Consider the following 15,561-nt stretch of genomic DNA (forward strand, 5'->3'; position numbering starts at 1 on the left):
AAAATTAAGGGTTTTGCCCTTGATTAGGGACTGTTAGAGGTTTAAACCGACTTGACCTTCTTTTCTCTGTACATTCTGTAGGTTTGTCACTAAGCTTCTCGAGGACCTTGTGTTTTTCGTGGTGGACATTCCCAACAATGGCCAGGATGTTTTGGAGATCATGGTCAATAAACCCAACCGTGAACGGCAGAAACTCATGAGAGAGCAGAATATCTTAAAGCAGGTAGGATGTTCTTCAATACCTCACACTTCACCACTTGTAGTGCCTAAAAGACATGCCCTTCACCTTAAACTGAACATTTTCAGGTGTAGAATAGGGATGTGCGCTACGACCAATCGACTTGTCTAAAAACCTCAGAAAACATTGTGTGCATATGCAATCCATTTGAAATGATGAGTCAAAGAGTCAAATAATTCTTGATACCTTATTATCCAAATTGTTCTAATTTTCCATCAAACGGTTCAAATTTACACACTGACGGCAACAAAAACAGCAGACGGGCTGAATGAAAATGCAAATTCACTTTGTTACAGCAGGTGGCGCTTTTGGACAAGCAGAAATACAGCAAATACCATGGTTACCCTTGTAAACCTGCACTAATAAACACTATTTATGTTGAGATAAACATCTTGATATAAACATCAGGGATCATAAAAAGTATTTCATTATGTAATTGCAAACTGAAACCTATTAACTTTTTGGTCAGGATGGTTGGTTCCACAGACCATATTTGGAGTGTATATAGTTTTAAAAATGATTGTTCCAGAAGGATTTTTTTCATAACGATGTCTTAGAACAACAATTTTTGGATCTCTAAAGAATCTTTCAGTGAACGGTTCTTAAAAGAATTCTCTTTTTCTTATTGTAATAAATATTAAAATAATCTGAAGAACATTTTTCTACTATAGAGAACCTTTTTGCAGTGGAAAACTTCTAAACTTTCTTCATCAAAGCAAATGAGGAGCCTTTATTTTTAGGAGTGTAGATACATCAGATGTATTATTCATTCCAGTCCCCATTCTTCCTCCATCAAATAGATCTTTAAGCTGCTTCAGGCCCCATTCACAGACAGCGGTGATGGTCCAATGTTGCGTCTGGAGGAGCTGGGTGACCAGAGACACGCGCCCTTCAGGCACATCTGCAGACTGTGCTACCGTGTGCTGCGACATTCACAGCAGGACTACAGGAAGAACCAGGTGGGTCTGCAGGAGCACCAGCTGACATAGGAGCGTCTTTGGTATAAGCTCACGGACATCATACAATGATTTAAATGATATTTAATGAACATTTCAATATTGGTTTTTATCTTTGCTGTTTTTTTTTTCTCATAAAGAAATCATATTGTGAAAATGCAGGACCCAAAGTCCCATTTGTTTGTTCTCTAAAGCCATGCTGATATGATTCAATTCCGCTTGCCTTCATTTTGATTCTCTCTGAAATATTCATAAACTTCAAGATGTTATCCGTGTCTGCAGGCATGAGTGTGATTTCCTGTGGTTTCCAACATTACACATATCTAATGAATACTTTTTAAAGTCTTAAACCATTCTAAAAAAAAACTATATATAATGGCATCTAACCTCAAACTTTGAACTGTCAAAGCTTCCAGAATTCAGTATCATGTATTTGTAGGTGTTGACATTAATCAGTGTAATTAATTAAATATATTTAATGCATTTAATTGTATTTAACATGGTTTATTCATTTATTTTATGCTTGACAAAGGAAGTTGCCATGTTTACACACACACACACACACACACACACACACACACAAAGTCCTTACCAGAGCAAAAAATTCTCATTAAATGCAGACAGACATTCTTTATGGTAATTACTTTACTTTATGAATCAAACCATACGGGATGTTTAACAAAAGTTATTTGCATTCTTTATAAGGTGAAATTAATTTAGAATCAAAGCTCAAGTGTCATACTATTCGTAAATACAGTCATTCATGGAAATAAAAGATCTTCAGAGGACATTAGCTGAAAATATAGCCATAAAGTGCTTGTTTTATTGAATCATTTACACCATTTTATTTATTTGTATATTTATTTGTTTATTTATTTTATAATTATTATTTTATAAATGTTGTTAATATTTTGAGTTAGATTTTATGTTTTATGTTTGAATTTTATTTTTAGTGGTTTTGTGTTTTTGCCTTTTTTAAGATATACATACGTACATATATAAATATATATATATATATGCGTACATACATATATATTTATACAGTATATATAGTATTTATTAGGTCTTAGTTAGTGTAGTGCTTCACTTCAAACTAAACAAAAATTAGAATCTTTGCATTTTAGCAGAAGTATTCACTTTGTCTCTTTGTGCCCTCTGTCCAGGAATACATCGCCAAGCAGTTCCGCTTCATGCAGAAACAGATCGGCTATGACGTGTTAGCCGAAGATACAATAACGGCCCTCCTCCACAACAACCGCAAACTCTTGGAGAAGCACATCACGGCGGCAGAAATTGACACGTTTGTTAGCCTTGTGAGGAAAAACCGTGAACCAAGGTGGGAGAGAGTGTACTGCAAAGACAAAAGAGCTTTTCTGTCCAAAAGTTTGAGAGCAATCCTTAAACTTCTTTGCTAATGTAAGTACCAAGAAAGATAGAAGTCTGACATTTTTCCATGTGCTCTTTATGTTTAGGTTTCTGGACTACCTGTCCGATCTGTGTGTGTCAATGAACAAGTCCATCCCAGTGACTCAGGAGCTGATCTGTAACGCGGTGCTGAATCCTGCCAATGCTGACATCCTTATAGAGACCAAGTGAGACATTTTTGAAAACCATGAACAAAACAAAAGGGCATTAAAGAGAATGTGACTCGCACTACGTTAAACATTCAGGTTCATTTGCAGTATTGCTTTATAAAGTGAATTATTAAATGCTAACATTAGTTTCTGATTGTTTCATTAGTTTTTTTTTATTTAATATAATTTAAGTTTCAACTACCATCCAACCCTAAGCTATTTAAAGTTAATGATGGGCATTATCTGTCTCTTTCTATAAGGCTAAGATCATGCATTAGGCTTCGCGTGATAATTTATTTATTTATTTTTTCAAAGAAAGCATCATGAAGATCAACACTGACACATTGTAGATGTACAAAATGTTTGCCATTCTAGGTTATAATAATGAGTTGTTTGTTGCCAGTTCCATTTAAATTCTGTATCTTTCTCTCTTGACCCAGGCTGGTGCTGTCTCGGTTTGAGGTGGAGTCTGGAGAGGGTCCGGTGGAGTCAGAGGAGGATGAGGAAGAGGTGTGGTTGTTTTGGAAGAACAGTGGTAAGGAGATCAAGAGTAAGAGTATCAGAGAGCTGGCACAGGATGCTAAAGAAGGCCAGAAAGAGGACCAGGATGTCATTAGCTACTACAGGTCAGCCAACAGGAAATAAACCATGGGTCAAAGTTTATCAGGGCAAAACCCAAAAATGCTTTCAAGTTCAAAATGGTAAAATAAACGAATCAAGACATCAGGAACATTCTCTCCTGGCTCATTTTCTTTCTTAGATACCAGCTGAACCTGTTTGCACGGATGTGTTTGGACCGTCAGTACTTGGCCATAGAGAAGATATCAGGCCAGCTAGATGTAGACCTGATCCTGCGGTGCATGTCGGATGAAGACCTACCCTACGACCTCCGAGCTTCATTCTGCCGGCTGATGCTTCACATGCATGTAGACCGTGACCCGCAGGAACAAGTAATGCCTGTGAAGTATGCCAGGCTGTGGTCCGAGATCCCGTCCAAAATCGCAATTGATGAGTACGTTGAAGTGTTTTTTAAAAGCCTTCCATTATTAGTTTTCTGTAGTTGTCTCAACCAAGTGCATTCAATGCTGTATTTTGGTTTTAGCTATGATAATGATGGAACCAGTAGAGATGAGATAAAGGAGCGCTTTGCACTCACTATGGACTTTGTGGAGAACTACCTCAGAGATGTGGTCTGTCAGAATATTCCTTTCTCTGATAAAGAGAAAAACAAACTGACTTTTGAGGTAAGTCGCCCAACCAGCATGTGCAAGAGTCACGAGCTTTGGTTGTTACTGGATGTGACTAACTCTTGTGTTGCTTTTTGTGTTTTTAAGGTTGTGAACTTAGCAAGAAACCTTATTTACTTTGGCTTTTACAACTTCAGTGACTTGTTGCGTTTGACTAAGATTTTGTTGGCCATTTTGGACTGTGTTCATGTCAGCACCATCTATCCCGTCAACAAAATGGAAAAAGGAGACGAGTCTAAAAGTAAAGAATCTTTTTCTCATATCAGTCAACAGTTTTAGTCAACCTCAACAGCCTTGTTGGTCCTGTAAATTATATTCTAACATCACTTAAATTGCACAAGCAGAATTTAGAATTTTTAACAATTTGTTGGTTATGTTTCTCACAGGTAGCAATGTAATGAGATCCATCCATGGCGTTGGGGAACTGATGACCCAGGTGGTCCTAAGAGGAGGTGGGTTCTTACCCACAACCCCCACAACACCCCCTGATGGGGATGTGGTGAAGACCCAGACAGAACCAGAGAAGGAAGACATCCTGGTGATGGACACCAAACTGAAGATCATAGAAATTCTACAGGTGATTAAAAACCCATAATTTAATAAGAATACATAGAATGGAAAAATATTTTTAAAATTAACTTAATTGTATTTCATTTTATATGTCCTATCTGAGTGACCTTCAAAACTCAAATCTGGTACAAAACTGAACCTTGTGTTTTTGTTGTTCAGTTTATACTGAATGTACGCCTGGACTACAGGATCTCCTGCTTGCTCTGCATCTTCAAACGTGAGTTTGACGAGAGCAACACGCAAACGGATGCAATGCCAGCTGCGAATGCAGATGGGCCCAACTGTATCCCAGGTATGCAGTAAATCCCGATCACTATCACCCACAAATTACTCTACAGATTCGGTGAGTTTTTCTGTGTGTTTTACAGCTCTGGACTTTGAGAACATTGAAGAACAAGCAGAAGGAATTTTTGGTGGAAGGTAAGGATTCATTTCTTGAATAAGAAGGTGCTTTGTTAGAGAACTTAAGTGTGTAACTGTAGTTTTTCCTGTACTCAGTGAGGAAAACACACCTCTAGATCTTGATGACCATGGTGGAAGAACATTTTTGAGGGTTCTGCTGCACCTCACTATGCACGATTATCCACCGCTTGTGTCTGGAGCCCTACATTTGCTCTTCAGACACTTCAGCCAGAGACAAGAAGTGCTCATGGCTTTCAAACAGGTATGTAACATGATGACATTGCTGTTTTAAATCATTTTAATGAATGATATTGCCATTTTTAGTCCATTTCTTGCTGTTGATGTTTCATTTGTTTGTATTTTAATTTTTCATGCATCCCTCCCCTTTTTTCCCTGTAGGTTCAGCTTCTAGTGACCAGTCAGGATGTTGACAACTACAAGCAGATCAAATCAGACCTTGACCAGCTGCGATCTAATGTGGAAAAATCTGAGCTCTGGGTGTACAAGCGACAGGGTGATGAAGGCATGGATGCAGGAGACGGACTCCCAGCAGAGTCTGACCACAAAAAGGTGGCAGCATTTATAATTTAAGCCAGAGACCCCCAATTACATATTTATGGGTGTTGGCTGGCCTATAATATTGTGTATAGTACCATATTAATGCACTGACATTCTTTGTGATGCTTATATTGCATCACTGCCTATTTTTTTTTACTTGCGTATTGTGTTGGTTATACAATTTAGCTAAAAGCTTGTACAAAAAGCTTTGTTGGCCCCATATATCAAAGCAAAAAAAAAAAAAAAAAGAAAGGAATAATTTCTACCTTTTTTCTTGTAATTGAAACCTTATAGCTTACTTTTTCTATTATTTCACAGTTACCCTTTTTTCTGGGGCAGTCTTTTGTACATAATAGCCATTATTATTTGAATTAAATACAACATTAACAGTTGCTTTATTTAGCCTTTGTCTGCTCTTTATGTAGAGGGACTCTTGTTCGGGCAAAAAAAAGACAGATGGAAATGGCAGTGACAATTACAGAGATGTGAAGGAGGTAAAGCGTCATTCACACAGTTCACACATGAACATTCAGCATTATAAGGTAGGGTCGTATGTCTAAAGTAGTTAATGCATCTAAGCACTATAAAAGAAGCTAATTATGTAGTCACTTTAACTAAAGAAGTGTCTTGAAGTGTTCATCTGGAGGAGAGATAGCATAAGCACCACATGTAAAAGCTATCGCAGACTGATCTGCTTAAATAAAGAGTGTTCATTTACTTCATTTACTCCTCTTCAGCTCATCATCTGTCTTTCTTTCCATCTCTAGATCTTGCTGCGTCTCAGCAAACTTTGTGTACAGGAAGGACCATCGGGGAAGAAGAGTAAGAAACAGCAGCAGAGGTTGTTGAGGAACATGGGAGCTCATTCAGTGGTGCTTGAGCTGCTGCAGATCCCTTACGAGAAGGTGCAGTATATGAATGAGCAGGAGTGTTGAGGTCTTCTCGAACCCAATCACTTCTTACCCAAACCTGAGTGCATTTTCCTGATGGATCTCACATGTATTAGATGGATTTCTGTGTACGAGGTTACAGACATTTGTTCCGGTCTTATCGGGTCCATTTGGAAAAAGCACTTCTTTTTTTTTTATTATCCAAGACTTAAGGTCACTAATACCGAACCCGACCCATGTCCGAGGCACTCTGCAAAGTTTTGTAGTTTAACCTGCTTGGGTCTCAGGGTCAGACCTTAGGTTTTTGGGGTTCAAGTGTGGACCCATGAAGACCTCTAGTCTAGTGTACTCAAGTTAAGTAAGTGTGGAACTGGCAGAATGATTTTTATGACATTTGGTTCTTTTAATGCTTTTCGAATGTTCATTCTTCAGCTGATGCCGATAAAAAAAAAACTGTACCAAAACACCTGCTATTCAGCAATTCCACAACGCTGCTACTGAACCTACTGTACAGCACTAAGAGTAGACAGATTCCTGACTTAAAGACTCCTATGATACGGTTCATTTTAGTGAATCAAAAACATGCAACACAAGCAATGTTCTCCAACTCCAAAAAAAGACTATTTAAAAAAAAAAAAATGTGTGTTAATGCTCAGTGATGTACATTTTGACAGGGTGAGGACATCCGAATGCAAGAGATTATGAAACTGGCTCACGAGTTTCTTCAGAACTTCTGTGCAGGCAACCAGCAGAACCAGGCTCTGCTCCACAAACACATCAACCTGTTCCTCAACCCTGGGGTGAGCTCTCCATCTCTCTATCACACACACACACACACACACACACATCAGGGAAAGACAAGTGTTGGGTGGGGGGGCGATGAGACAGATGGATGTTTTCAGTTTCCATATTGCCTCATCTTAAACACATCCTTAAGCATCATGGTGATGATGATTCATAGTTCATCATCATGACATCATGATGTGACTAATTGTGGTCTTAATTTTGTGGGATTTTAATGTAACCATGTATTAATTGCACTGTTTGGATATTGTTAGTCATACTATAATAGGTTTTTGAATACACACATTTATTTATTTACTATATATACATATGAAAATATGATTTTTATTAGGTTGATGCACAACCTGGAGAAACTAGTCCAAATCTTTTAATTATATTAACTAGATAGATTGACTTTTATTTCCCACTTCTTTCCCTATTATTTTTGGATAGAAATGGTATTTGTGAAGTTATATTTATATTTAGAGTAACATTTAAAATGCACATATTTGATAATACCAAAAAAGGTTGGAAATAGAGTCTTAAGCTAGGGCCAAAAAGGACATATTCATTATTATTGATGTAATAATATTATTATTAATAATAATTATGATTATTATTATTATAACAGTAATAACATTTTTAGAATAGTATTTTTATATTTTGATAATAATAATTATATTAATCTATTATTATTACTCATGCATCTTTTCACAAAGAAGCCTTTGCAGGAGAGAGTCCCGTTAGAATATCTGTAGTGCTCTTATTCATGGAGGATCATTGTTAGATCATATTCAGGATTTTTGTTTGTTATAATGGTTGTGCTTTGTGAATGACAAGCAATCATTTTTGTGAAATGTTTCAGCATCACACACACAACTTTTTGCTCAATTTGAACGAATCTATTTTCTGGGTTGCCAGTACAATCAAAACATTTATTTTATTACTTTCGCTTTTTCACAGAACAAACAGAACGTATCTGATTTTTTTTTTTTGTCATGGGTAGATCCTGGAGGCCATCACCATGCAGCACATCTTCATGAACAACTTCCAGCTGTGCAGTGAGATGAACGAGCGCGTCGTGCAGCACTTCGTCCACTGCATCGAGACCCACGGCAGACACGTGCAGTACCTGAAGTTCCTGCAGACCATCGTCAAGGCCGAGAACAAATTTATCAAAAAATGCCAGGATATTGTAATGGCTGAGGTGGGTGGCTTACGTGCTGAAATCGCTTTTGGTTTTGGTAGTTATGTCTAACATGAATTAATTTTGTTTCTGCAGTTGGTGAACTCTGGAGAGGATGTGCTGGTCTTTTATAATGACCGGGCCTCCTTCCAGACTCTGGTCCAGATGATGCGTTCGGAGCGAGACAGGATGGATGAAAACAGCCCCCTCATGTATCACATCCACTTGGTGGAGCTGCTGGCCGTCTGCACAGAGGGCAAAAACGTCTATACTGAGATCAAGTGCAACTCCTTACTGCCATTGGACGATATTGTCCGTGTGGTTACACACAAAGACTGCATCCCTGAGGTCAGTGGCCTAGAGGTTCATGCTGTATAATATGAGTTTTTTTTTTCTGCAACATTGTGTTATTGTGGTATTGTCTGTTTACTCTCCCCTAAATGGCACATAAAAACAAAACATACTGTGCTTGGGCATTTTATATGGGTCAGATGGTCTGTTCCTGTCTAAGTGTGTGAATTTTGGCTAGATTAAGCTGCAGTGAGTACCAGACAAGTCCAAAGTCTGGATACATGAGACTAGATTGGCACTGGCCGAATGTTCAAAGTCTAAATTAGTGGGTCTGTTTAACTCAAAGGGCACCCCATTGTCTAACAAAAGAATGAAAAGCTAAAATCTAATATTTATTCTGTGGTTATGACAAAGCTGCTTGTTTTCAAAATCAAGTACCACAAAGTGGGAGATATATTTAATAATGTTGTAATTCCATACATTGCAAGAACCTTATGTTCTTCAGTAAAAGTTGCTGAGGGGAAAATATTTAAAAATATTAAGTTTTTTTATTAAGAGTTTTAATTCAGTTAGATGATTTGGTTGCACAGTTATTTTAAGGTGGCCTTGTTACAGTGTAATTATTCATTTAAGTACTGAGTAATATTAATTTACTACATGTACTTACTATATAGTTAGGATTAGGGTTTGGGTTATGGTTACTTGCATGTAATTATGCATTATTTATTATTATTATAATAGTAAGTACTTGTAACTTGTAATAAGGACACCTTAAAATAAAGTGTTACAGATTAGTTTAATACATACAATTTAAATAAATTAATGTAATTTTTATTTTAATACATAAAACGTTAATTAGATAAAAAAAATATATTTTTTGAATTTTAAAACAGTTGGATATTTTTTAATAAATAAAACATAAATTAAAATGACATTGATTTACATTTTAAAATATTATTTTAATACATGAAACTTAATTTCATATTTTTTTAGAATTCTAAAACAGTTACATGATTTTATATATAGAACATAAATAAATAAATGTAATTGCATTTGCATTAATTATATTTTATTACATAAAACCTAAATTAATTTAAAGGTTTTAAATTAAATTATTTTAAATTAAATTATATCATTTAGAATTTGAGTTTCTAATTGAGATTTTTTGAAGACATAAGAAAAAAATCAAGCTAATTACTAATACATAAAACTTTAATTAAATATTTTTTTTTAAATACTATTGTTATATATATATATATATATATATATATATATATATATATATATATATATATATATATATATATATATATATATATATATATATATATATATATATATATATATATATTATTTTATTTTTTTTAACCACTGGTCTAATTGCTGTCGTCTCCCTAAGCCATATAACCCCAGAATATGGCTTCTAATACTGATATCTTTGTTGCGAATATTAAGTTCCGTGTATACTGTGTCCTTTCTTAGGTCAAAATTGCGTATATCAACTTCCTGAACCATTGCTACGTGGACACAGAGGTCGAAATGAAGGAGATCTACACCAGCAACCACATGTGGAAGCTCTTTGAGAACTTTCTGGTCGACATATGCAGGGTAATGGAAGCCGATTTGGGGATTTTTCTCAACCCCAATGAATCGTTTCAGTGTAAAGTACCAAAAAGTACCAATCCGTTGCTTGCTACTGTAGCATGCAACTAACATTGTCTAATTGTTGATTGCTTGTGGGTTTTTTTAAGTTGAGTATGAGTGATTCATTATTTGTGGTATGATATGGGTTTTTATTTATATGATGTCTGAACGTCTGCAGTTGATCCAAGTCCTTTTTTGGGGCAGCAAAGGGGTGAATCAGTGTATGTTCTGACTGTGCTTACTGAAGCAAATGACTCAAGGCCACAAAATAATTCTGTCTATTCTTTATGCTTGCTTTGCATTCAGGTCTGCAACAATACAAGCGACCGCAAACATGCTGACACGACGTTAGAAAGCTATGTGACTGAAACCGTGATGAGTATTGTGACGACATTTTTCAGCTCCCCTTTCTCCGACCAAAGCACTAGTTTACAGGTAATGACCCCAATACTGAAATATTCGTGACATATCTGCACAAGTAAAGTATGCGTTGCTTTCAGCTGTCAGTTTCAGTTAAATTTTGGTTCACCACCTTCTACAGCGGTTTGATTTCTTTGATGGAAATACATGGTTATCTTTACATGTGGGAAAATAAACCATCCAGATAATATCTTTTTACCTCTTCCTTGCTTAGGTGGCACACCATATGTACGTAAGTATCTGTAAAAGCCCCTCCCCTTCTCTAGCTCTAACCTGCTGGTGTCCTTTGTGAGACCCGTAGGATCTGTAGAAGTTCAGGCCGTTTCATCACACTCAGGGGTTTATAAAGAATCAGCCTTACCACTGGTGACTGACGCACTGCTCAGAGCTTTCCAAGAAATCTCCTCTCTCATCAGCATGCACAGACTTCCCACATCTCCATTTCGCAATGAGAGAAACCAGGGGCGATCTTGCCTGCAAATGCTGCACATAGTGTGCGTATGTTCGTAGAGCGTTGGTGGCTGTGGAGGCTGACAGTATAGCTTTTCTTAGAAAAACTGGTATTTTGACTATTGACCGTCTTTCCATGTAGCCCGTCTGACTTTGCTGTCTGGAGATAAAAGAAATCACATGAACGGTACTAGATCTGTACAGTACCATTTTTTTCACTTTCTGAGCTTTAGGCGACATGATGACTATTTTAACTTCACTGTTTGTTTTTACAGATCAAAATAAGTTAAATTTTGCATAAAGACAGATATTTTGTCATTTTTTCATTATTCTCAATTTTTTCTGTGATAAAATACTATTATTATGTGATGAAAGACAATTCATATGACAGTATATATCATTTATTTTGACATTACAGTAATACAGTAATGCACATAATAGTAAAGAGTACTAGAAATGTACTTCTCATGAATTTTATTTTTGTGTTTAAGTTTTAATGGGCTTTGATTAAATATGATTTATTATAAAATGCATTAAGCAAAAACTTTAAAAAGTAAATACATGATCATTTATGATTTTGATTTATACAATTGCTAATTCTAAAGTATGTAATTCATAAAATATCTATCTATCTATCTATCTATCTATCTATCTATCTATCTATCTATATATCTATCTATCTATCTATCTATCTATCTATCTATCTATATATATATATATATATATATATATATATATATATATATATATATATATATAGTATATATATATAAATATATTAAGTGTGGAGTGGTTCTCTGTAAAAAAAAATCAAACTACGGTTCTCCACACATGGTTCAGCACTAGGACCGCGGTTCAACTTAAAATAAACATGGTTCAGCTGATGTTTCTGTTGATGGATGCACATTCTGGTTTCCCAGTACATAACAACAACAGCGATGGAAAAGAAAAAAAAAACGTGTACAAACCATTCACTCTTGTTCAATGCGAATGCTGGAATATGAGCAGTCATTTATTCCATCATCGTGCTGATAGCACGCGTGCACAGGTGAGACCTGGACAGCACATGTTGATTTCTGTGTTTAAACTAAACTTATTTAAGCCTGGCCAGTTTAAGCATTTAAGAGCCAGAGGACGCAAGCTTTTGCGCGCAGTGAGAAGATTTGTGCGTGCGCTCATCCGAAGTATGCAAACCCACATCTCAGAGCGCATGCAAATATTAAGCTCTCTCTGAAGTATTGTGTTTAATTGGACAAATTCACACAAAAATTGTCAAAATGCCCGTCTTGGTAAGTTTCATAGCAGACATAGCCGGCTGAACACTGGATCAAGGAATTCTCTTAAAGTGACAGCACTTTCTTAATATTAATCATACAGCAACAACAAGGAAATCACTCACTGCTCTTGACTGAATAGCTTTTGTAACTTTAATAAAGATTACTCTCTATATATTTATACAGTAAAATATGCAATGCTATTTTACATTTGATTGCTTTATCTAAAAACTAACGTTAGACCTACCTAAAAAAAACCCTGAAAAACACTTTTTATTTTTTTGTATGTTTACTCTATTGTAATTATTTGTGCTGTTGCTTATAGTTAGATAGATCCTAAAAGTATCCTAAAAAAGTATCAGATGTTCTGAAAAAATATTAAGCAGCAGAACTGTTTCCAACTTTGATAATGAATCATCATATTAGAATGATTTCTAAAGGATCATGTGATAATGATCCTAAAAATTCAGCTTTGCATCACAGAAATAAATGAGAATTTAAAGTATAATAAATTTAAAAACATTCTTTTAAATTGTAATAATATATCACATTATTACATTTTTTTCTGTATTTTTGATCAAATAAATGCAGGCTTGATGAGCAGAAGAAAAACATTTTCTTTCAAAAACATTAAAAATAGTAATGTTTCCAAACTTTTGACCTGTACTGTACATATATATTTACACTACCATTTATATGTTTTTGAAAGAATTCACTTATGCTCACCAAGGCTATAATTGTAATGTAATATATTCTTCTGAACTGCTGCTGAAATTTCTGGATTTTTTGCTTCAGTCTGCAGTGTCACATGATTCTTTAGAAATCATTGTAATATGATTTGGTGCTCAAGAAACAATTTTGCTATTATCAATGTTAAAAACAGTTGGTGCTCAATATTTTTGTAGATATTTAGATTTTTTTTCATGACATTTGGATGGAAAGCTTAAAAACTGCATTTATTTGATGTTAAAATCTTAGTAACATTCTAAATGTCTGGTTTCCTTTGACAAATGTACTGTAGATACAGACAAATCTTTTTTTAATTTATTTATTTATTTTTATTACTTTAATCTGCAGTTGTAAAATAGCAAGTGCCTCCTCATACTGTGTCGTGTATCGACCCTAAACCCCATTCATTCTTCCCTGGAAGTGTTGCTTCATCACAGCTTCCTTTTCTGATCTCTCACATATCTCTTTGTTGTGACAGGCCTCCATTTTAGGCAAAATAACTGAGGTACCGCTTTGTAATGACTTCACAGTGGTTGCACATGGAATGTGGTGACGTAGTTTGGGTTAGACTCTTTGCTAGTAATCCTGTTTGAGTGGGAAACTAGATCACACTTTTTTTTTAGGTTTTTTTTCTTTCTCACAATTAAGCCCTTGTGGGCACTAGAATAGTCGTCCAGAATGCGTTTGAACAAGTCTTGCTGTGTAGTGTGGTAAACATGCCATCCTTCCTCTCAGCTTTGCACATTTCTTGTGCTGTTGCGTTCTCACCCATTGTATTGGTGGTAAGATGGTGTTAGTTTCTGTCACTGGAGGTGTCAATACATCATAATTTGTAACCCTTTTAGCCTATATATGTGTCAGATAATTAGAGAAATGTCCACAAATTTGGGTGTATGCATTTCTTTTTAAAGAAACTGTCTTTAATGAGATGTGTCAGGTTAGATGTAAGCTAGTCTCTATTGATAGCATCTTCTGCTGTGTGGAATACCACAGAAACCCTTTGTTCAATAAAAAAAATGGCATGTGTAGTAATTCTATTAGCATTTATTTAATTAAAAATTAAAATATTGTGAATTTTATTACCATATATTTTTTTCTGTGTGAATATATTTTCCATTTTTTCCCTATATTGACAAAGCTGAATTTTCATCATCATTATTTCAGATGATGATTCTTCAGAAATCATTCTAATATGCTGATTTGCTGCTCAAGAAACATTTACTATTATTAATGTTGAAATCAGTTGCTGCTTAATATTTTTGTAGATATTTTGTTTGTTTCACGATAGCATCAAAACATATTTAATTTTTTTTTGTGAAAATTAATTTATTTGATTCTTTGATTAATAGATAGTTTAAAAGGTCTACATTTATTTAAAACATAAATCTATTGTAGCATCATACATGTCTTTACTTTTACTGTTGATCATCCTTGCTTAGTAAAAGTTTTTCTTTAAAAAATGTAGGAATTATGTTGCCAACACATAACATAAGTACTTTAACCAACATATGAGCTACTTTAAAACTCTCTGGAATGCCTTGACCCACAGACTTTTGAGTCTTATGCTGTCCATAGAATTTAACTTTTATTCAACCTTCTATTGAAGATGCACAGATGTTTCATCCACTTGAAAACTTGACTCTTTTGAAAGTGTCCACCCGCTCAGCTTCTCTATTATTGATGTTTAGTTATTTGTTTTCCCTCCTTTTGTCTGTCTGTGGCTAATATAATCTCTCTCCATTCTTTTCTCTGTCTTCTCTCGTTGTTTGTGCTTTCCTGTTCTCCAGACCCGCCAGCCTGTGTTTGTGCAGCTCCTGCAGGGGGTTTTCAGAGTTTACCACTGTAACTGGCTCGTTCCTGCCCAGAAAGCCTCAGTGGAGAGCTGTATTAAGGTTCTGTCTGATGTTGGTAAGCATTTGACTGTAACAGTTCAAACATGAAATACATGAACCTCATGCAGCTCCATTTGCATTTATCTGTCCTTCAAATAAAAAACTTAGGCGTAAAGAGATGATTTCACCATTTGCTGTATTAAGTGTGCATGTAATCGTGTTTTTTTTTTTAGCCAAGAGCAGAGCGATTGCCATCCCTGTGGATTTGGACAGCCAGGTGAACAACCTGTTTGTGAAGTCCAACAATGTGGTACAGAAAACCATCCTCAGTTGGAGGATGTCAGCTCGCAACGCGTCCAGAAGAGACTCAACGCTTACTACTTCCAAAGATTACAGGAACATCATTGAGAGGCTGCAGGTGAGAGCAGGCAGCCGATGGCACAATGTTTTTGTATTAAATGCTGCGTCACAATAGCATCTATGAAGACACACTTAAAAATAGCATTATTGTTGAAAA

General features: G+C 35.5%; 1 protein-coding gene across 13 annotated transcripts in view; it reads left to right on the forward strand.

Annotated features, from left to right (window-relative positions):
- itpr1b (inositol 1,4,5-trisphosphate receptor, type 1b) overlaps positions 1-15,561 on the forward strand; it is a 127,454-nt gene that overhangs the window by 47,015 nt on the left and 64,878 nt on the right. For all 13 annotated transcript variants that reach the window (XM_042733861.1, XM_042733863.1, XM_042733867.1 and 10 more), the window contains exons 16-37: positions 82-223; positions 1,039-1,197; positions 2,358-2,530; positions 2,667-2,786; positions 3,209-3,394; positions 3,529-3,780; positions 3,871-4,012; positions 4,103-4,256; positions 4,402-4,592; positions 4,745-4,877; positions 4,954-5,005; positions 5,084-5,249; positions 5,387-5,557; positions 5,971-6,039; positions 6,313-6,450; positions 7,110-7,235; positions 8,225-8,425; positions 8,501-8,752; positions 10,178-10,303; positions 10,646-10,774; positions 15,000-15,120; positions 15,278-15,462. In XM_042733861.1, the coding sequence (XP_042589795.1) occupies positions 82-223; positions 1,039-1,197; positions 2,358-2,530; positions 2,667-2,786; positions 3,209-3,394; positions 3,529-3,780; positions 3,871-4,012; positions 4,103-4,256; positions 4,402-4,592; positions 4,745-4,877; positions 4,954-5,005; positions 5,084-5,249; positions 5,387-5,557; positions 5,971-6,039; positions 6,313-6,450; positions 7,110-7,235; positions 8,225-8,425; positions 8,501-8,752; positions 10,178-10,303; positions 10,646-10,774; positions 15,000-15,120; positions 15,278-15,462 (3,388 nt within the window). The remainder of the gene's footprint in view (positions 1-81; positions 224-1,038; positions 1,198-2,357; positions 2,531-2,666; positions 2,787-3,208; positions 3,395-3,528; positions 3,781-3,870; positions 4,013-4,102; positions 4,257-4,401; positions 4,593-4,744; positions 4,878-4,953; positions 5,006-5,083; positions 5,250-5,386; positions 5,558-5,970; positions 6,040-6,312; positions 6,451-7,109; positions 7,236-8,224; positions 8,426-8,500; positions 8,753-10,177; positions 10,304-10,645; positions 10,775-14,999; positions 15,121-15,277; positions 15,463-15,561) is intronic.

Source organism: Cyprinus carpio, chromosome B11 (genome assembly GCF_018340385.1).
Source record: "Cyprinus carpio isolate SPL01 chromosome B11, ASM1834038v1, whole genome shotgun sequence".
NCBI classification, from domain to species: Eukaryota; Metazoa; Chordata; class Actinopteri; order Cypriniformes; family Cyprinidae; genus Cyprinus; species Cyprinus carpio.